Source organism: Neofelis nebulosa, chromosome 2 (assembly GCF_028018385.1).
Source record: "Neofelis nebulosa isolate mNeoNeb1 chromosome 2, mNeoNeb1.pri, whole genome shotgun sequence".
NCBI lineage: Eukaryota > Metazoa > Chordata > Mammalia > Carnivora > Felidae > Neofelis > Neofelis nebulosa.
The window spans coordinates 162,883,513-162,907,817 of NC_080783.1; the positions used below are offsets into that span (position 1 = coordinate 162,883,513).

The following is a 24,305-nucleotide window of genomic DNA, read 5'->3' on the forward strand; positions in this document are numbered from 1 at the left end:
TTTTCCTATGTAGCTTCTATAGGACAGATTTCCTCATGATTTACTTCTCTTTACTATTCCTCACTCTTCTTTATTGTTGTGACTATTTAATACAGCACCTTCCTCATTTTGTCCATCATTTTGAGGGAGTGGGATGGTGTCAATTTGTTTGCCACTGGAGCTATGAAGTTTCTTTTGAACTACCTCAATTCACTAAGGCTATTGAAATAATTCTTGGATTCACTCATTTTTTTGATAATAAGACTCTGTACAAAACCAAAACTCCCATTGAGAATGACAAGAGAGGAAGAAGGTCTTTGTGGCTATTGTCATGTAACTAAGAAAACTTGAATCTTGATTAGGCTTACTGGGTGCCAAGTGCAAAGGTTCTGTTGCTTGCACCTGCAGAGCCTGGAGTTTTGGATGAAGAACCTTTAATTATCTTCCTCCTGAAATGACTGGCTAAACAATGAATGGAAGTAATCCCACTGAGTAAATGAAAAGGGAAGACTCCTCTTTTATGAGCATCTAATCACACAGGTGTTAAATACCCCTTCTTGACCCTTTCACTGCTGGCTTTTCCCAACATCTGTTCTTTGCTGTTCCTCACATCTGTTAATAACATTTCTCTAAAATTGATTTGTTTCAGTATGCAATTGCTTCAGCTCACAGCCGTATGCGATTTGATGCAAGAATGGTATGCCTACATTTCAGCGGTGCACACAAATTTGTCTATTCCAAAGGATGCCATTGTACTTATGAAATTGAGAGGCTCAGGCTACTTTGGTATAATTGAAAGAAGTTACATCTGAGCAAAACAAAAACTGTCTTCATGGAAATAAAAACAGTTCTAGAAACACAAATGCATGCAGAGGCCCACATTTACACTCCCATTCCCTAAAAAAAAGCAGCATACACTCCTGGGTCAGGGCCAAAATTCACAGAGTAATGGAGCGTGATGGTAAAACAAGTAAGTTCTGGAAGCAGTCATTTAGATTTTAGCATTTGGTTATCTCTTCTAGAAAGGGCCCAATATGCTTCCTTAAAACACAGAACATTTTTTGGTAGAAAATAAGTATTTTATACAACTTAGCTAAGCATACTTATAATTCATTATTATAGCTCCAGTTTGAGACTTAATTAATCATAATTGTTGTGAGGTATATATTTCTGGCAAATAAGCAACTATATACCATACTATGATGCAATTAATTGAGGCCTTTTCCTCACATAAAATTCCTGAGTACATTACAACTCATGAGCACATAGAAACCTGTTGGACCAGGGATGATTTGACCTGAAAGTAATGAATCATGTAATATAGGGTGTGAACTAGACCTTACACATCTACTAGTGCCACTATCCAACATACCCAGAATGTCTCCCAAGAAATATTAAACCCACAGTACTCCAGAATACAGTTCCTTATACAAAACCTTATACAATTGCATGGTCTCATAAGTTTGGGAAAAACTTCATACCCTACAATATTCATAACGCATACATGCACATCAGTCTCTGAGATGTGCTCTAGAAAAGAAACCTGCCGGGTATAATCAGACATTTCTGTGGCCATAGAACTCTTTTATTTACACAAAATAATAGGGTTCAGAATGAGATAAACTTGGAATTTCACTACAAATGCCCTGTCACTGCCAGTTAACTAAAATGAGTTGACTCAGGTCCAATGTGACCAATGATCTATTTAATTAAATTTTCTCTCAATTCCTTCCTTTTTTATGGATTGGCCAATGACTTTCTCATCATCCTAAAAATTACTGCAACAGCCTCCTAGCTGTTCTGCCTGTTTCCCCTCATGCCTCTCTACAGACCATGATCCATTCAGCAGCCAAAGAATATTTATAAAATATTAATCAAATGATTGTCACTCTGCTCAAAATCTCCAAAATCTCATCTCCTTAGAACAAAATTCAGAGGCTTTACCATGGGTTACCAGACTCTACACAACCTGAGCCCCAGCTGCCTGCCCAATCTTCCCTTCTGATTCTTCCTCTCACTTATCTGCTTAAACTGTGATGACCATTTAAACCTGTTAAGTATGTTTCCACCTCAAGCATACTCTCAATTCAAATCTTTTCCATTTTCTATTTCTTTTTATTGTAATAACTTACTATATATTACCACATGATTCCTTTTCTCACGTCATGCAATTCTCTGTTCAAATATTGCCTTATCAATAAGGACCTTTATGACTGCACCATATAAAACAACACATCTTGATATTACGTTTTTCTTTTACTCTGCTTAATTTCCATCTTAGCTCATACAACTTTCTTACTATTTATTTATTTATTTACTTTTTTAATTTACTTTTTGTACGTGCATGTACAGGCATACGCATACACACACCCTTCAAAAATGTTAGCCCTATGAGGCCAGAAATATGACTTATTTTCATTAACATGGTCCTTAATAAAAATATTTGTTTAATTGATAAAGTGATGAAAAATAGATAGGTGGATAAATCTACTTCTTCTTGAACAGTTATTTTTAAAAGAGGTAGAATAATGTGAATAAAAGTTCATCTGTGTCCCCAAGAAAAATCAATAAATAGAGCCTTCTATGTTAAGTGTATAATTTTTAACCCCCCAATGAAATCTATATGAGATTGCCTTCTCCATATTGATTACCCACAGCCCACAGCCCTTTTTCATCCTCTAACACACACAAAAAAAATGTTCTTAGAACTTTTTCTTATGTGCAGTGTTAACTCTGGACTTATTCTTCATGTATGCTTCCAATGACATTTTAGGCATTTTTTCCATTTTCAGTGACCATCACAGCAACCTGTGAACCTCTAGACAACAGGATCATGTCCCTTTAACTTGTGTGGTAAAGCACCTAGTGTTGAGCCATATGCACAAACAACTGCATAAAAAGCCTTTTAATGACAAATTAGATTTTATTTCAATTCATTACACATGGGTTTTCAGGCAATGTTCCGGATTTCATGGTTTTGTTTGTAATGAGTCATGGCCCCTTGACAAACAAGAGAGTAATTAAACTAACCAGGTTATCAATAGAAGCTTGTGATGGATCTCCTGTTGCATATGGTTATTTCATCTTCAGTAATAGTTGGATATCATAAAAGATTATGCCCTCTTAGTGTGACAGGGAGAGAAGGAGAGATTAAAGCCTATGAGAACAAGGGTGGAAATGCAATCCTACCAATGCCTCTCACAGGCAAAACAGCGTCATAATGATTGACAAATAAGTAGGCTTTTATGTATAGATGTATTTTGTATATTTTATTGCCTTTTATGGGAGGATGTGAATCTTTGCTTTATAAAGATAACTAAATTTAGTAAGCAATTTCTTATATGAAAGTGTGTGGATATACATATATTTGTATGTATATGTATATACACACAAACCTACACATATATACATAGACATATATATGTATATGTGTAATATATTTACATATTTACATATATACTACATATATACATATATAAATGTGCATATGTATCACCTCATAACTATTTCTTCTTCAAATATTTTTGGTAAACATTTTCTTTATTATTTTTCACCAAGTTATTAGCAAGCACTTTAATAAAAATATTTCTTTGCAAGTTTTTTTTCCAGAACTGTAATTGAACTATTACTATTAGGAATAAAACACCACAGAGAAATGGAGGTGCTGCAATTTCAAAGTGAAGTATCACCCTTAACAGAAAATGATGAATTTGCTAGGGTATTTTTAAAAGGAAAGGCAATGTTCTGTAGTAAGAGTGTTTACAGTTTTCATATTCACTGCATATTGAAAAATCATTAAACTCTGTACTTTTTATTGCTTTCTAAAGAAATCTAAAATATATCCAGAGTGCCCACTTACTCAAGTCATTTGTCTGAATGAATTAGTATTTGCATTTTCAAGGTTGCTGTTGTGTTGACAACTTTCCCATAGTGTTATTTAAAATATATACTATGTTCAAAAGATTGATGGAAAATAAAATATTTATGAAAACAGATATTCATATAAAACTCCTAGAAGATTACATAGGAGAAAATCTAGATGACCTTGGGATGGGTGATGACTTTGTAGCTACAACACCAAAAGGCATGCACAATCCATGGAAGAAATAATTGATAAGCTGGACTTCATTAAAATTATAATTTTGGGATCTGTGAAACACACTATTAAAAGTATGAAAAGAAAAGCTACACACCGGGAGAAAAATATTTATAAAAGGCACATCTGACAAACGACTGTTGTCCAAAATATACAAAGAACTGTTAAAACTCAACAACAAAAATACAAACAATCCAATTAAAAAATGGGCCATAGACCTTAACAGACACTTGGCCGAAGATATACGGATGGCAAATAAGTATATGAAAAGATGCTCTGCATCCTATGTCAGCAATGAAATGCAAATTAAAACAATGAGATACCACTACACATGCAGTAGAAAAACCAAAATCTGGAACACTGACAGCTACAAGTGCTGGCAAGGGTGCGGAACAACAGGAGCTGCCATACATCGCTGGTGGGAACACAGAATTATAGAACCATTTTGGAAAACAGTGTGGTGGTTTCTTACAAAACTAAACGTAACCTTATCATATGATCCAATAATTGCACTCCTTGGCATTTAGCCAAAGAATTTAAAACTTAATGTACACAAAAACTTGTGCATGGATGTTTATAGGAGCTTTATTTATAATTTCCAACTCGGAAGCGATCAAGATTTTTTTTAGTAAGCAAATGGATGAATAAGCTGTGGGATGTCCAGATGATGGAATATTATTCAATGATAAAAACAATTGCTCTATCAAGCCCTGAAAAGACATGGAGAAAACTTAAATGCATATCACTAAGTGAAAGAAGCCAATCTGAAAAGGTTACATACTCTATGATTGCAACAATTTAATATACTGGAAAATGCAAAACTTTGGAAACAATGAAAAGATCAGTGGTTTCCAAGAGTGGAGGGGTGGTAGAGATTAATACAGCACAGAAGATTTCTAGGGCAGTGAAAATTATTTGCATGATATTATAATGATTGTTATATGCCATTATGCTCTTGCCTAAATCCATAGTATATACAACACCAAGAGTGAAATCTAATGTAAACTATGGATTTTAGGTGATAATGATGTGTCAATGTAGGTTCATCAACTATAACAAATGTACTGCTGTGGTGTAGAGGGTGTCAATAACAGAGAGGCTATGCATATATTGGGGCAAGGAGTAAACGGAATATCTCTGTACCTTTCACTCAGTTTTGTGTGAACTGAAAATTGCTCTAAGAAATACGGGGCACCTGTGGCTCAGTCAGTTAAGCATTTGACTCTTGGTTTCAGCTCAGGTCATGATCTCACAGTTCATGAGTTTGAGCCCCACATCAGGCTCCACACCATGCTTAGGATTCTCTCTCTCCCTCTCTCTGCCCCTCCCCTGCTTGTGCTCTCTCTCCCTCAAAATAAATAAGCTTTTTTTAAAAAAATTTTGTTAGAGTTTATTTATTTTTGAGAAAAAGAGACAGAGTGGGAACAGGAGAGGGCCAGAGAGAAAGGGAGACACAGAATCTGAAGCAGGCTACAGGCTCTCAGCTGTCAGCACAGAGCCCAGCGTGGGGCTTGAACCCACGAACCATGAGATCATGACCTGAGCCAAAGTCAGACGCTTATCTAACTGAGCCACCCAGGTGCCTCAATAAATAAACTTTTAAAAAATCACACATGCATAAAACGTCTAATGTTTCTCTCCCAAATTCACTGACTTACTATCTTACCCATCTCAGACAATAGGTATTCTAACTTTGCAGTTAAACCCAATGAAGTCACCGTGGACTCCTCTCTCATTTTTTAAGTCTGTTAGGGAAATCTTATTGGCTTCAACTTTACAATAGACTCTAAAGCCAATTACTTTCACTACCTTTAGTGCTACCACCCTAGTCTGAGCTGCCAACATCATTGCCTTGCATACTGCAACAGTTTCCTACTAGTGTTCAGCTTTCCTCCTGTCCTCACTATGGTCTTTTCTCAAGACAGCAACAGCCAAAATACCTTTGAAACTAAAGTCAGATTCTATCTCTCTTCTATAATAATTCACCATTTCACTCAGAGGAAAGCCAACTCTTTAAAATGGCCCTCAAAGTCCACCTGAGCTTCCATCCTTTGGTCCCATGTATCAGGGTTCTCCAGAGAAACAGAACCGATGTATGTATGTATGTATGTATGTACGTACACACACACACACACACACACACACACACACACACATCTATATCTAAAAACCTATAGATATCTAGATAGGTAGATATACACATACATATTTACACATACCTACACATACACACACACACGTGCACACACACACACACACACACACACACAAAGAGATTATATTATGAGGAATATCTCACGTGATTATACAAACTGAGAAGAGCCCCAAATTGCTGTCTACAAGAAAAACCCAGGAAAGTCACTGTATAGTTCAGTCCAATCCAAAAGCCTGAGATTTGGGGGAGCCAATGGTGTAAATCTCAGTCCTAGGAAAGGAGACCGATGTTTTAGCTCAAGCAGTCAGGCAGAGAAGGGGTGAATTCTCCTTTCCTCTCCCTTTAGTTCTACTCATGCCTTCAATGGAATGTATTATGTGCACCCAATTGGGAGAGGGCCGTACACTTTACTGTGTCCACCAATTTGAAGGTTACTTCCATACAAAAGCAGGCACACCCAGAAATAATGTTTCGCAAATAGCTGGACACTGTGACCAAGTCAAGTTGGCAGCAATTAACCATCATCACACTCTATCTCCTGAAAATCTCCCTTCTTTCTCTTTGCTTCAGCCACACAGATATCTTTGGTAATTTTCAAACAAACCAGGCTTGCTTCAGCCTCAGGGCCTCACTGCAAGCTGTTCTCTCATCCTGGAAGCCTTTTTCTATGGATAGCCACAGGGAAAACTCACTCATCTACATCTAGTTTTTGCTTAAATCTCACTTTTCTTGATGAATCCTCCTCAGATTACCCCACATAAAATTGCAATCCATGCCTTGCTCTAATTCTTCTTATCTTGCTCTAATTTTTTAAGCCATTTTCTTATCACCTTCTAACATTGTATTTAAATTACTTATTTATTTTATTTGCTGCTTGTAGTGCATCTTCCCATCCCTCCCTTCATCTAGAATGTAAACTTCATCATGTCAGAGAGTTTAACTGCTTTGTACCTTGAGAAATGTTAGGCGTATATTGATAGCTCAACAACTATTTAATGAATAAAGGAGTGGCTGTATGGGGTGCCTGGGTGGATTAAGCAACTGACTCTTGATTTTGACTCCGGTCATGATTTCACAGTTTGTGAGACGGAACCCCGTGTCAGGCTTCACATTGACAATGCAGAGCCTGCTTGGGGTTCTCTCCCTCTCTCTCTGCCCCTTCCCTGCTCTAGCTCTCTTTCAAAGTAAATAACCTTTCAAAAAATAAAGGAGTGACTATGCTACAAAGAATCTTTTTATGCATCATTTTGTGTGCTTTGATCTCTGAATATGCAAATATGAACCAGACACCCTGCCTTCAAGCAGCTAACAAGAAAGTCTGACATATCCATAAATAATAACAATACAAGATAGAAAGTATACATTATACATTATGAGAGATTTAAATCTACTATTCAGGGAAGGGGGGGCTATTTTCAACCAGAGCAACAGGAAACAGCATGGAGATACCTAATTGGGCCTTGAATTTGTAGAAATGGAAAAGAATAGCATTCCAGGCAGAAGAAACAACCCCCCCCCAAAAAAAAAATCACTAATGTGCTAAAGCACAGGGAGTAAGCAGAAAAAAGCACAGAATAATGAAAGAGTTCAGGCTTTGAGTCAATATACCTAAATCAATATGCCAATATTATAGCCAAATCCTGCAGCTAAGTAGCTATGTGACCTTAGACAAATTATTTAACCTCTCTGAGCTTCAGTTTTCATATTTATGGTTTTGGGATAATACCATCCAGCTTAGAGTTTACTGTGAGGAAATCGTGAAAATAAAGCAGCAAGCCCAGTGACTGGCTCCTAGTGATCACTCAATAAATGAGAGCTATTATGGGAGTGTAGTTTGACTGGAGTACAGATGAAGTGTTCCCTTCAACAATGCCATTTTTCCAACAGGAAGCATGGCCAAAATGTATTGCATTTACTCTGCACTTCTTGGGAACATTCATCTATTGTCCAACGTGAAAAATGAAGCTGAAAATGACTAGTCTTGTATTAGAAGCATAAAACACTGAAGATGTGATGCATTGGCCTATCAGGCATAAGATTGCTTTGAATATAGAAGGAATAAAAATATATGTGTGTTATATTTCTGCTGAAGATTAGTTTTACTTACCCACCAGTTTCTTTGTTTGTTTGTTTCTTTTTCAGTTGCTCCTACAATTCAGGAAATTAAATCTGGCACCGTGGCCCCGGGACGCAGTGGATTGATAAGATGCGAAGGTGCAGGTGTGCCGCCTCCGGCCTTTGAATGGTACAAAGGAGAGAAGAAGTAAGGACTTTTTGATTATTACTGTGTTTCAAGCACTTTGAGCTAATGTGTTTGTGTTTCAGATGCTTACTTCAAGCCATTTCTTTAACTGGCTTGAATGATTCTCAGCAGCCTCCTCACAGGCAGGCAAACTGAAGGGGCCCACATGGGAGGGATGAGTAGCTAATAGCATCTAGAAGAAATGTCCACTTTGGTTTTATAGGATCTCAGAAATGCCTGAAAATCCCACATTACTGATGCATTTCATTTCTTCCCTTCTTTTCTGAACCAGAACACCATTGCTCTTGCTGGCAGCCATGTTTACTTGGAAAGTAAACTAGCTTTTAAAGGACTTGGGCACAGCTTCCATGAGTGCACTCCAAAAGCAATCGGAGCTGCTGCCTCTGCCTGGCTTCCTTGATAAGTCTCAACCCTTTCACCTGCCTTACTCTCCCACAAGGCATTTTAACATTTCATTTTACAGAACACTGTGTTTTAGATATTCTATCACTAAAGGGCCTGTAGAGGAGATAAAATACATAGTTAAAGGACTAACCAAGGGGATTTTAGGGTTACTGTAACTTTAGCTCTATATGATTGTCCCCTTGAGGAGCCCCAGGAAAAACCTTGACAAGAGCTATTGAACAAGAGAAGACAGGACTTGACTACTTTCTCTTTACTTTCAACCAGTAGGCTCATTCAGACTTCTTCAGCTGCTCTTATCAAGCCATCAAAGAAGAGTGGGACCCCTGTGGGTTAACTGGAAGATGTAATGCAGAGGGGAGGATATTATCTATAATATATATTTTTTGCTTCAAAACTAGGGAGGAACGTGTTCAAGAAAATGTTAGATTGGACCATATGAAACTGCCATTTATAGCCAAAAAAGCTGAATATTGGCAATTCTGTACTGTTTGACATATATGCATGGGGTTTACTTATACCATCGCTCATGACTAATTACAGCTAAATGTCTGAACTGAAAACTGGTGAAATGACATTATGAGCTTAGATATTGCCATAATGGATGACACTGGATGTGACATAAGCAGCTATTTTTTTTTTCTTAAACTGTAATCAAAAGAGGATTTGTAGAAGACCTTCTCCCTCTTCAACAGCAGCCTTAACAATAAAGGATATCCCCATAACTATCTCATTTGACCCGAATAACTGGCTCTGCTTTTATCTAAAATTGTTTGCAACTATTTTTATGCAGCCTCTTTCACAATTTGGTGTGTTCCATTTTTAATTCTTCTTACTAATTAACGTTTTTACTAATTCTAAATCTACGTCTTTGTAGCTTCATAGAAGCCCCATATTTTTATATACTTAGAAGTAGATAAACTGGGTCTGTGGTCACCCTGGCCCTACTGTACAATATTGTATATCAGCCAATATAACCTTTCTCAGATTCTGATAATCCAGATTGAGAAGCTTCCAGTTTGTGATTATCTATATAGACAAATATCTAGAAGAACGGTTCCAAATCCTCGAAAGTTATGAAACCCTTTGTTCAAATATTATCTTATATGGAAGCCCAGTAAGTAATATCTATGAAAGCAGGACTTCTCTGCTAGATGTGGGATGAATAGAATTTCAATTCCATCTGCTCAGAACCCTCCCTTCCAACAGACTGTCCTTGCAAGGGCCTCCCCCAAATCCCTGGTACTCCACAAAGCACAATTTAAATAATGACAAACTATTTAGTATAGCTTTCAAAGTCACTGTTGAACCTGTCATACCTTTCTTACAGGCTAATGGAATTATCCCTAGTAGTACATGTGAGAGCTCCTTTGTTAAAGTTTTTTTGGTTTCTAGTATTGTGTGAAATGATGTCCTGAATTTTTTTTTCTGTTTCTCTCTTTTCCTTTCCTAAATTCAGAAACCATTGTCATAAAAGGCTACAGTAATCCTTAGTCCACTTTCTTGGCCTATAGCAAAAACAGCAAAGGACCCATTGGTGTCCGTAGTCATAGCTTCAGTGATTTTTTTCCCTACTGGACAGATGGACTATAGCTTTCATTACATTTTCAAAGGAGTTTAGAACCACTGCTAAAAAATAGTGGATTGATTCTCCCCAATCAATGCCCTTTCCCAACACACTCACACACCTAGAGAAAATCTGGGAGCTGTGAAAATCAGATGCACCTGTCAAAGGCAAACACACTTTGGTTTCAGAGTGAAGTGCACATTTGTCATTTGTTCAGGTTATATTTAAGGAAATACCCAAATTACCAAATCCCACTGAGTATATAAATTCCCCTCAAAATTACCATAAAGCAAATTTGATAATGTGTGCAGAGTAGGAAAGGGAAGGCTTCTAGTTGCTGAATGATGGTTGTTACACTCCCTGAGTGGGTTTACCATGCTATCTTCTGGGCCCAGGCCATTCAAATATTTATCTCATTAAAATGAAAAACTATCCATGTAAAAAGCACCTGCTGTTTGACAGGCAGGGTTCTAAATTGTTAACAAAAATTAACCCGATTTATTTTCACAACAAACTGATAAGATAGATACTATTATTATTCTCACCTTTTGCTTGGGGAAAACCAAAGCAAGGAGTGTTTTTAAGTCATTTGCACAAAATCAGACAGTTAGTGACAGATCTGGGAATTGAACTCAAGAAGTCTTGCAAATCTTCATGCAGAGTCCATGCACCTAGTATAGGTCATGGCACTTCAGAGACTATTAAAAATAATTTGAAATGTCAATACTAAATGGCAGGGGTAAAGGCATCGCAGGTCATTTGTGAATTAGCAAAATAAAAGACTGCACATACAGTCCGACTTTCTGAGTTTATTTAGTCAAAGACACAGAAATAATGGAGTCAAGGTAGACACACAGAGAAGAAACAGATAGAGCACATTTCCGAGCTGTTTTCTTGACCTCAGGGTCACTAACAGAAACATGAAGCTGTCAGAGACCCTGTCAGAGTGTAGCAGAGTTTTTACAAGATCTGGAGTTTTGTTTCCTAGAGATCTTCTATAGTTGGAGCTTACAAAAATATTCAGAAATAACTTACTCTTTCAGGTCTACTTAAGAGAATGTTTATAAAAACTCATTTTTTTTAAATTAAGATCTTCAAAGCCAGATCTTCATTCAAATAAAATACAAATAAACACAAGCAAATTGAAAAAAAAAAAGTCAGTACCTCAACATCCCTAGTCCTATCTCTACCTATAGTTCTTCCAGATCCTATAAAATCCATTTCTGTGTGCTGAGAATAATCTAAAAACCTTTAAAAAAACTGCAAAATAAAGCACAATTTAAAGAAAAGAAGGAAACAAACGCTTACTGAGGACAAATCACTTTCTAGGTTCTTTAAATTCTTTTATCTCACTTATTCTTCAGACGTCTGTGAGACACAATTTATTGTCCTCAATTTACCGATGACAGAAGTGAGACACAGGAGACTTAACCTGCCCAAGAGCATTCAACTTAAAAGATGCCATCAAGACACATTTTATTGTTAACCTTTCAGCCCACATTGTTTCTGTTGTATACAGTGCCACTCTTAGTTATCTATTGCTAAATAACAAATTATCCCAAAACTCAGCATCTTAAACCAGTAAGCATTTATTATCACAGCTTCTGTGGATCAGAATGGGAGCAGCTTAGCTGGATAGTTATGGCTCAGGGTCTCTCATCAGGTTGCAGTCACGTGTCACCTGGCACCGGTCATCTGAAGGCTTGACTAGAGCTAAAGGATCTGCTTACATGCCCAGCAAGTTAGTGCTTGTTATAGACAGAAGGCTTCAGTTAATCACCACATGGACCTCTTAATAGAGCTGTTTGACTGTCTTCTTGACATGGTAGTTGACTTTTTCCAGAGCTAGTGGTCCAAGAGAGAGCAAGGTAGAAGCTGTTTATGACCTAGTCCCAGAAGTTATGTTCTGCCATTCAGTAATATCTTACTGGTTACACAGAGTGACCCTATTCAATGTGGAAGGGGCAAAATGGGGACATGAATACCAAAAATTGAGAATCATCAGATACTATCTTCAAAATAGCTTCCACACTGTCTCCCTCATGGTTGACATGGATGGAAATAAAAAACAAAACAAAACTATATTTTATTTTTTTTTAATTTTTTTTAACGTTTATTTATTTTTGAGACACAGAGAGACAGAGCATGAACGGGGGAGGGTCAGAGAGAGGGGGACACAGAATCCGAAGCAGGCTTCAGGCTCTGAGCTGTCAGCACAGAGCCCGACGCGGGGCTCGAACTCACAGACCGCGAGATCATGACCTGAGCCAAAGTCGGCCACTCAACCGACTGAGCCACCCAGGCGCCCCCCAAAAAACTATATTTTATATTAGACATATTAGCCATTTGACATTTAGTTTATTGCACTGTTTAGATAAGCATCATGAGAATGACTAAAGTTATATACTTGTTATTAAAATATTATTCTTTGGTATAAAATGGTTATATTTTTTAACACTATAGGCTCTTTCAGCACACCTGGCAGGTACAGTGCTCACAGATTTAGTTTTACTCCATATACATTTTAGTATTGGGAAAATCAGAGTTCAGAGCTCCATTATATAGAAAGCCAAAAATATTAACTTATTTTCTTGACAATAGAGAAGATTGATAAAAAGAAATAGACTCCTTATATCCAGTGGAAGGGTATTTTCAGAATAGGCAAAGTACTATTAAGCAAATAATGTCTTTGATGACATGAAATTAAATTAATCTATGACTTGAAAACAGTATATTTATTTAAGATTAAGACTAAAAACATAAAGTAAATTGCAAGGGACCAACGTTTAAATAGATATTGCAGAAACATGGGTTTCGTATCATTTTGTGAAGATGGCATTACCATCGTGTTTTAGATCAGTGATGTAGGCAGTGGTCCACAAAAGTTTTGGAATATATATCCCTATAAGTAAAATTTAAAACTTAGCAAAAACTAAGTATATGCATACTTATTTGTAAATTGTATGCATTTTTGAAGTATATTGCAATATATATTGCAAACATTAAATGACCTAAAACAGATAAAAGTTAAAAGATGAGATACAATTATAACATAAATGGGCATTCTATTATTTTCTTCTTATAATCCAACAGATCACTTTGTATCCAACTTGGAGTACTTTCCCTCCATTTTGGAGACGCTTACAAAGTATGTTAATTTAAAATAAGGAATTTTCAAGGGCAATTTTAATGCCATGCATATTTTACCCTACATGCTAGCTTTGTAATCTTATAACACATGTAACTGGCTGTATACTATCTTGCCCATTGCTCACATAATCCTAGCTAGATTATGCCTGAGGAAAAAAAAAAACTATCTCACAAAGGTAAAATGAGTCACTGAAGGGAAGTAAAGTCTAATTTTCAGGAAACCTTGGTGGGTAATGAATATGTTTATGGAGTTGGTAGTGATGATTTCACAGGTGTATACTTTTTTTTTTTTTTTTTAATTTTTTTTTTTCAACGTTTTTTATTTATTTTGGGGACAGAGAGAGACAGAGCATGAACGGGGGAGGGGCAGAGAGAGAGGGAGACACAGAATCGGAAACAGGCTCCAGGCTCCGAGCCATCGGCCCAGAGCCCGACGCGGGGCTCGAACTCACGGACCGCGAGATCGCGACCTGGCTGAAGTCGGCCGCTTAACCGACTGCGCCACCCAGGCGCCCCTTCACAGGTGTATACTTAACCCAAACTCATTAAGTTGTACAGATATATATGTCTGTATATATTTAATGTGTATATATATATATATCAATATATATTTAATGTATATATATATGTATATATATATATATATATAAATAATACCTCAACGAAATGATCTTAAAAACAAAAACACACCAACCCATAATTTCCTGAGTCATGTCAAGATATCCATTTCTCTAGATTTATACCATAACTTTGATTATTAAGAGACTAGAGGGGCACCTGGGTTGCTCAGTTGGTTGAGCATCCGACTTCAGCTCAGGTCACGATCTCATGGTTTGTGGGTTCGAGCCCTGCGTTGGGCTCTGTGCTGACAGCTCAGAGCCTGAAGCCTGCTTCAGATTCTGTGTCTCCTTCTCTCTCTGCCCCTCCCCCACTTTTGCTGTGTCTCTCTCTGTCTCTCAAAAATAAATAAATGTAAAAAAAAATTTTAAAGAAGAGACTAGAAATGTTAATTCATTTTCTCTCTCTCTTTCCCTTTCTCTCTCTCTCTCTCTCTCTCACTCTCTCTCTCTCCCCTCATTTGCAAAGCCATTTTCATAAGATTAAGCAGTTGCATATTTTGATTTAGAAGGGTACTGGAAATAACTTCATTACCACTCCATGTTAGAAATAATCTTCCCTGCTTACCTGAGATTTTAACAAATGTCCATTGGGCACTTAACTGTGATGTAATTTGAAGACTGAAAAGGAAGTAAGTTCCTACATTGAAGAAACTTGTGTTTCTAGTGTTATTTCTCTATCTATCTATCTTTAATTTTATTCTGATGATTTTTCACTCTTTTTAGTTCATAACCCAAGTCGTATCAATACAATTTGGTTGCCCCTGTGATGATTTTATTAACCAAGACCAGGGAAGTAAAAGATAAATATATGAAATAAGTGAGAGCATTTCAACTGCTGGGAAACGGAAGACACATAACCATAAGACATACATACAAATTATTACATTTAAAACTTTGGGCCAGTCAAACAGAATTGAAAGTGGGCTATTCCAGTTTGCATTCCCTGACTTAGAGTTTACAGTTAATCATAAAAATCACCAAAATGAAATAAGTTCCACATAAGAAGATCCTAAGGGAGCCTAAGTCAAGTCCTTGAAAGTGCACAGCAAGGGTCCATTCAGCTCAAATCAGAATATTAACAAATGCTTCAGGGAACAGGTAGCTTTTGTGCTTGATACCAGAGAACAGTATTTCTAAACATTGCAAGGAGTCAAGAAAAATCATAAGAAAGGAAAGAACATAGTCAATGTTATATAAGCATTGTGCAGAGAGGTTTTATTATTCCCTGGGGTACAAGATGTGAAATCAGGTGTAATAGGAGGTAGGGTTAGAAATGCACGCTGGGGGGTGCCTGGGTGGCTCAGTCGGTTGAGCGTCAGGCTTCGGCTCAGGTCATGATCTCGCAGTCTGTGAGTTCGAGCCCCGCGTCGGGCTCTGTGCTGACAGCTCAGAGCCTGAAACCTGCTTTGGATTCTGTGTCCCCCTCTCTCTCTGCCCCTCCCCCACTCATGCTCTGTCTCTCTCTGTCTCAGAAATAAATAAACATTAAAAAAAATTAAAAAAAAAAAGAAATGCACGCTAGGGCAAGACTTGGAGCATTTTAAATGTCATGATAAAGCATTTAGACTTGATTCCATAGGCTTTGGGAAGCCACTGAAGGACTTTTCAAAAGTAGTAAAAGTATCCCATCCCTGTCTTCATAAAATGTTTCTCAGAGCAGTTTGGATGGCAAAGATATAAAATATGATTTAACCTAAGGTATTAGTTGTGCAATTAAAAATCAGTGATTGATTAGGCTAAAAGGAAAGGACCATTTGAAGATAATTTTAAGTTTTCCATCTCAGAAACAAGGTGAACGGTGAAGTTGTCAACTGAAGTTGGGAACATAGGAACAGAGATTTGAGAGAGCTGGGCTGAGTTTTGTTTAGGATATACTAAAATTGAGGTATTAATGCTGCACACACAGTCCATTAGTAAACAGTTAGATTTCAGTTGTGTTCTTAAAATTCATAGCAATATTTCCAAACTAAATACTAATCTTATGGTTCTTAAATGTCCCTAGAATCAAGTCCTAACATCACAGTATGGCATGGAAGGCCTTCATGTTCTTGCCCCTGTTTACCTCTCTGACCACAAATCTTGCCATTCTACCGTCTCACAATAGGGTGATAACTATCCTAAAATATTTTGGCCACAAACTGTGACATGATCTCTATCTTCCAGGCCTTTTAATATGTTGGCCATTTTGCTTATAAGCCCCTTTCACACACACACCCATCCTGGCTACCTTCCACTAGTCCTTTAGTCTCAATTCAGATATCATCTTCTCTCAGAAAACTACCCTGACCCCTTTCTACTAGGAAAGGAGTCTCTCCAGATGGTCTCCCATGTTCTTACCTCTATCAAAGCACTTTTTAAGCTATACTCAACTTTTTTTTACTAGTCTCTCCTCTCCTAATCTATAATCTACCTGAGCATGAGGATTTTGCCCTGCTCAACCATTGTGTTTCCAGCATCTAACATGGTGTTTGAAATACACTCTATTGCAAGAATGAGTGGGGCCTTATAATCATGTGAGGGTAGAGCCATTCTTATTTTAATACAGTTTCAAACTGAGAAGAGAATATCACTACAAGACGCATCTGTCACCCTAGATTGTAGGACACTGTAAACCCAATACATGATTGCAGAAAAGACACTGGTTTCTGTTGCTCAGTTCTGACCTTCCAGGATTTCGTTTCTGTGAGTGTGATCTCTGCAAAATGGTTGTGTTGGTATATTATGGGATGAAATTTGACATTAAAGTCTTGCGCACATTGATATTAGAAAGGCAGTTCAAGCAGAGGGAAAAAATCTAGTCATAGGCCAGGTTGTCAGGGATACAAGGCTCACTGCAGTCAGGGGAGGACTGACACTTGCACTATAGCCTTTGTTTATTTGATGTAAAGTTAAAGGTAATATCCTCCCCATGTGAATCAAACCGTCACAAGCAAGGCAACCCAAAGGTCTCTAATCTAAAATTATTAATTTCATTAAAATTGATAAAGTAAACAAGGCATACATTTTAAATAGCCTAATAAAGTCTAAAATCATTAAAATGTCCTAATATATTATAATACATTAATGTATTCAAATGTGCAACTAAAGATAGATACCCCTTGGGACTGAGACATTGATGCATGATATTCTTCAGTCTGTTCCTAGGAATAAATGATATCATATTGTATTCAAGCCTTAAGTACCAAACAACACAGTAAACCAATAGGTTGCTATGGCAGCATGTTCACATCAATTTTCATTTCTCTCTGGTATCTAGCAGTACTTGCTCCTCCTTCTTTTACTTTTATTTTTTTTATCGGCCCTGCACATCTGTGAAAAAGCTAGATGAGGTTGATAATACACATGTAATTGAGACTGAATTTGGCACATCTTGAAATCATGATACTATGATCTTTTCAGTCACTCTCCTAGATCTTTCCTTTAAAAATAATTTCCTGTATTTTCAATATTTAATATTTTGCTGCCATCTGAGAGGAAATGTATCTGTTCTGTCTAAGAAACAGACCCTAGTATTGAACAATAATAACACCTATCATATGTCTAGTGCCTACTGCATTTGATATAAATGAGTGTGTTCATAGATATTACATTTTATATATTTAAAAACCATTCTTACATCAACACTTTGAACCTGGTTTCATTTTTTTTCATTTAACAGATGAAAAAACTAAGCAGTACAAAAATGTAAAAACATAATTCATACAATTCAACATAAGTATACAATAACTACTCACTGTATACCTATTAAGTACACAACATTATGTCCCATGCTTAGAATATAATGAACAGCAAAAGCTAGGAAACTTGCCCTAATGGAGTTGCACTCTAATGGGGAATATGGACAGTAATCCAAAGTCATACAAATCTATGAAAACTTATACCTGAAATGTTGTGGTAAAGAGAGCTTTTTGATGTGATAATGATTTGACTAAGTCAGAAAGAACACATTAACTCCATAGCATCACTAGAAAACTTTAAAGACAACTTTGAACTTACTTAAAATTTTTGCATTCTTGCCATCTCCTAGGTTATGTTTTTTTCTGCCATTCTTGACTATATTCCACATATACACTATGGGGAAAGATTTACTGCAACCCAAATATTTAGTGAGCCTAGGGAATGAAACACAAACAATAATCAATGCTGAAGGTGTGTGTTGTCCTGGAAGGTAGTTTGAGGAGGAAAGAGTGTGGCAAGAGACCATTTCACACTTCTCATCTTGGGACTGAGTCATATCAAAGGATGACTCCATTGGAAGTGAAAGACAGCTACTGTAGGAGACTGGGGGCATGGCTAAGCCCCACATAGATAGTTAAGAGACCTCTGGTCCAGGGAATCTCAGCTGAACTGAACCTTACATTTTTTTAACTCTCTATCCCATTAGATTTACCCCATGGACTGGATCTGGTTTTCCTGGCATAGATACCACATATTACATTGGTTATTTAACTCCACTGGTTCTATTCTTTGGCTTATTAATTTCCTTGAACCACCAATGATTTGTGACTTGTCTTTCCAAACTAAAATACAGTATCCTGGCTTCTATTTGATGATTTGAGTACCATTTTGGAATAATATCGATAGTCAAAAGATCTGGATTTGAATGTTGGTTCTACCACTTACCAGATGATGGAAGATAAATTAACTTAACTTTTCTAAACTTTTTTTTTCTCATCTGTAAAATGGGACTAGTAATGCTTACCTCCTAGGGATACTATGAAGATTAGTTGACATACATTTGAAAATGCTTAAATGTTTTCTGAATGTCAATTTCACACAGTCTTAACACAAACTTTTTTGTACAGCATTGAAATTCTTTAGTGTTAGATTACCTCAGTCATAAATATGTTGAGAGCAGCTAACATTTTCCACATATATAAAGCATTCCTGCTCTCATGGAAAAGACGAGAAATATAGCCATGATGCAGAAGCAAAATATATGTAAGCTAGAACTCTGTCACTGAGAGAGACATTGAGATGTGTCATGTAAGGACCTATATGATCTCGATGTCATCTTCATATTTTTAAGTGTAGCCAAGGTGCTTAGCTAGAACTGTGTCCATTTGTCTTTTCCCCCCTTTGGTTCTTAAACCAGTGCCTTAAGCATAGAAGGAATTTAATCATCATTTGATGATGAAGTAGAACTTCATTTCCATTACGACTGTATCACCTGTGATGTTTTTACCATCACCCATGACTTTTTCTAAAGCTCTTTTTTGAGTTGTATCCTTAGCTCACACCACCTCTTGGAACTCAAAGCCTGCAATCCATTGTGAGAAGTAATATTCATTTTCTTTGTACATATATCTCTTATGACTCAAGAACTACCTTCTGTCCCCTGCTATTTTTGATCTCTGCTATACTATCACCCAAAAATCACTTAATAAGGCCATAATAATCTTATCCAGTTATACAGCATGATATATTATCATATTTCCTTATAATTCTACTCTGATGAAAGATCAATCATCATTTAGTCCACCTCTCCCACTCCTATTTAAAGTACTTAAACATTTTAAATGTTGTTGTCTGATACACTTATGTATATTTCTTACATTAGCAATGAAGAATTTCAGTGACTCTTTGCACTTATAAGCTTGTTTCTCCAGAATATTTATTGTTACGCTTGACCTGGAAATGCGCAGAGCAAACAATAGTCCCAAAATGTGTCATCAGGCTGGATTTATATATAAAGTGAATGAGGTTTGGTATAGCGATACCACTTAGTTTTGCAGTCTTATCAGTCAGTGCCAATGGCTTGGTGGTCAGTTTTGCTGCTGTGATGTTGCTGTGGACTCTTCTGTCCATCTTACTTACTGCCTGAGAGAAGCTATGATTGTAAAGTTTGTGAACATTTCATGGGTCAGATTTGTAAGTATCTTTAAGTTATTAGTATGCTTTCTATGTGCTACTTCTTTATGACCGACACTTGAAAATATGGCTATTCTAATTCAGAACAAGTTAGTTGGTCAGGCTGTGTTACTTATGAGTTGCCTGCATCATCTGATGACAGGGCAGATGGCCTGCAGTTTACAGATTTATGAGGCATTAATGAAAAGCAGAAGGAAGGAGAGTGAGGGCAATGATCCTCAGTATGTGTCTTCATCCATCTGGGCTGCTATAACAAAACACCACAGATTGGGTGGTTTGTAAACAACAGAAAGTTATCTGACAGTTCAAGAGCCTGGAAGTCCAAGATCAGGGTGCAAGCATGGTCTGAAAAGGGTCCTCTTCTAGGTCACAGACATCTTGTTGTATCCTCACATGACAGAAGGGGCTATGGGAGCTCTCTGAACTAATCCCATTCATCATGGTTTCACCTTTATGATTTCTAAGCACCTTCCAAAGGCCCCACCCACTAATACCATCATCCTTGAGGTTTAGATTTTTGACATATGAATTTTTGGAGGACACAAACATTCTGATCAGAGCAGTATGAATAAACTACCATCAGCGGTAAATGTAGAGGACAGCAGGGTCCACAATAATAGAAGGATCTTACAGCCATGGGGTCCACTGAATGGTAAAATGCAAAAAACAAAAATTCCCAGGGATTTCTAAGCAAGCATCAAATGCTGCTGATCCACTTCTGAGGGTAAGAATTCCATAATCAACCACTAACCCAACACAATTGTTTCCTCTCTTCCTGCGGGAAGGGACTATGAGAAGACGTCTCTTATTTTGGATTCTAAGTCAATACAAGAATGATTCTCTTAAAACTTGAAACACTTAAGTATTTAGAGAAAAGAGAGAACTCCAAATAAGGCAATATTCCAGAGTTAGTTCTCTGGTTTTTATTGCAAGGTGTATTGTGAACTATTGCTTGAGTTGTCACTTCAAGATTTCACATCACCAATGCAAGGAACTGGTTTCAAACAAGTCTGGGATGGATGTGAAAAATTCAATGAGGCCAGGGTCATTCTGTTAATAGGCTAACATGTGCATGTTTGAAGGCTATCAAGCATTTTCTTTAATACAGAATGATACTTTAATTTGCCAAATATGTGTTTATTGATAAATAATTATTCTTTTTACAGACTATTCTCTTTACTATATCCAACCATTTTGGAATAAAACTGTTTCATAAAGAAAACAATTGTCACCAATTAAAGACATCTTTTATTATTTGTTTTTAGTCAAAGAGTAAAATTACATTCAGGACATACATGATGAGACTTATAAGTGTGGTTCAGATTTCTATATCCAGTAACTAAGGGCAGGAGTATTCATCTTAACAGGGTCCCCATTGTGACTAAAATCAACTCAGTTGTGTTTACAACTGTTTATGTTTATGTGTCTGATTGATTCTTCTCTTCAACTTTAAGCTACTGAAAGGCCTTCAAAGGTCTTGAAGAGCCTTCAAAGATCTTGCCCAGCCAAGTCCCTAATCATCTGGCATCAAACTCATCTTTGTAGCAATGATAAATTTCAGAATTGATTTGAATAGCTGAGAAAGCTCTCCACCCCTTGCACCCACAGGATCCCTACAGGAAAATCACAGTACACCTTCAGAGATAGACACCATCTCAGAAGTCACTCTCCCTCAAGGTCAGCTTTACCAGCCATCTACTGGTAAAGACAGGTTCTTATAGGGTATTTTGAGGAGTCAGCACTTCTAAAATTCCCGACTTTAAAAAAAATAAACTTTGGAGTTCTCCAGTAATCTCAGAAAGGTAGCTTCCTCTAGAGGGAAGAAAATCCCCCCAGGGAAGATACTTTTCTGTTTTGTTGGCCATAATCACTTGCTAGCATGAGTGGAGCAGCAGGAGTCACGGCTGCTAACGTGCCACCGTGCCACCAATGTGGCTCTCTGATAAGGATGTTCACAGCAACCCCTGACCAGAGGCCAAAAATGGGTCTACACATACAGAGCGTGGGTGTCCTGTGTGATTTAGTAAAATCTGGGGCTTTGCCTTCAGACACATTTTAGGGCAGAGAGTTGGAAGCCAACTCAGAAAGATGGTCTGAAGGAATATAAGCAAACAGTGCCATCAAGTTACTAAATATACTGCCTTAGGGGCGCCTGGGTGGCGCAGTCGGTTAAGCGTCCGACTTCAGCCAGGTCACGATCTCGCGGTCCGTGAGTTCGAGCCCCGCGTCAGGCTCTGGGCCGATGGCTCGGAGCCTGGAGCCTGTTTCCGATTCTGTGTCTCCCTCTCTCTCTGCCCCTCCCCCGTTCATGCTCTGTCTCTCTCTGTCCCAAAAATAAATAAAAAATGTTGAAAAAAAAATTAAAAAAAAAAAATAAATATACTGCCTTAGAATTTTCTCCCCAGAGTCTAGTCGAATAAAGGCCCTGACTAATTTCTTCTTAATTCTTTAGCAGAAAAATGAATCTTAGCTTGGTAGGTGCGGCACAATGGGAATTTAGTAATCCAGGGAGCTGCTGAGTCCTTTGGACAATGTGTCCATATGAGCACAAACATGGGAAGATAGATTTCAGCCCTAACCCTGAAGCTCTCTGGCCAATGAAGCCATCAGTTTTTATACATAGCATATAATATTGGTTAGAAATAAAGTTATTAATGTGATGCAGAAAAATATGCAGTTATCACATTGGTATTTTGGCATAAATGTTGATAGATTTGAAATATGAGACAGAGGAGTAAAAACTGCCATATCCTTGATATTTTATACCTTATTTTGTTGTGTCATAGTTGAGAATCATTGGGTTTATTGCTCAAGTTAATGTTTTCAGTGTTTATTTAAGTCAAAGTTTTATTAATCTGATTAAGGTTTGAGTTTTGGATAAGTCAAATTCAGCCATTACATGAAATATAAGAAATTCCCAGGGTAATCAAGCATGGCTGCTTATTTTAATCTTCATGTAACTACAGTATATTTTGTCTAAATTCAGATGCAAGTCACATAATGTAATGCAAAGGAGTTCAACCTAAACTCTCAGGAGAATGCCATTTATTTGCATCTTCGTGATTAAAAAAAATATTTGCTACTAAAATTTGAACATATTAAGGAGGAAAAATACCATGCCATTCAGGCTATGAGCTTACATAGCCCATATTGTGATCAGCACATCATTTCATAGTAAACTTTGGGGTTAGGAAGACGTTATCATCTGGTTGGCATCGTCATTATAACAGAATTCATATTTAGAAAAAGAATGTTTTGAGGGGGGCCCCTGAAGGGGGCTTACCAATACCTGTGTTGTGGGGATGTCACCCCAATTCTGCTGATCTATGAGTTATTTGTTAGGTACTATTAAGTGTTATGCAGGACTCAAATATAAAATAAAGCATGTCCATATGGCCCTGTCTTTTGAGGAATTTAAGGCAATTCTATTTATTTAGGTTGAAAAGACCTGTGTGCATGGAAACCGCTGCAGAGAACAATGCAAGAATGTGGCTTTGATTTTATGAATCCCACAGCAATTTCAAGAGAAACATGCAGAGAGCGGGGCAGGGGAAAGAGTCATTTAAGGAGCACTAGAGTAAGAGAGATAGGACACACATCAGACCTGAGTGCAGAGGGAAGGATCCAGCTGGCAGAGATACAAAGGGCTGATGACCACTGGGTGCAGATCAGGAAAAAAGTGAAGATGGAGTGAGCGTGGCAAGCCCTGAGAACTGTGATGCATTGCCAGCCTATTTGAGAGTGAAACCTCTGCCGGTAGGCCTGGAGAGAGAGTGTTGGGTCATCAGGGTGGAATCAGGTAAAACTGAAGCCTGTATTGAAGCCCAGAAAGGTTAGAGGACTCCCCCAGCACATTCCTCAAATGTAACCAAGACAAGACGCAACTTGGAATGCTCTTCTCAGTGCTATACTGCGGCTGTTTTCTAGGTGAAAAGCAAGTCATCTGTCTAGGTTGTATGTAGCAGCAGCAAAATGGTGTTGACCCTGGACTCGGAACATCTTATTGCAGTTGTGGGGTTAATTTGGATGGGGAGTTATCCAACAATGTTATCTGAAAAAGCCTAGACATATCTTAGCCAGCTTTTTAGAAACCATCGGTTTGTATTTTTAATGAAATCATTATATTTAATTTGCTTTACTCGTTCTTGACTTTAACAGATGAGACTCTATTGCTGTGGTGCATTTAATTTTCTAAAATACAA

The 24,305-nt window shown here is 37.4% G+C and overlaps 1 protein-coding gene across 3 annotated transcripts in view; it reads left to right on the forward strand.

The window, feature by feature from the left end:
• Positions 1-24,305, forward strand: part of NEGR1 (neuronal growth regulator 1) — an 847,444-nt gene that overhangs the window by 647,409 nt on the left and 175,730 nt on the right. For all 3 annotated transcript variants that reach the window (XM_058716979.1, XM_058716978.1, XM_058716977.1), the window contains exon 5: positions 8,373-8,493. In XM_058716979.1, coding sequence (XP_058572962.1) covers positions 8,373-8,493 — 121 coding nt within the window. The remainder of the gene's footprint in view (positions 1-8,372; positions 8,494-24,305) is intronic.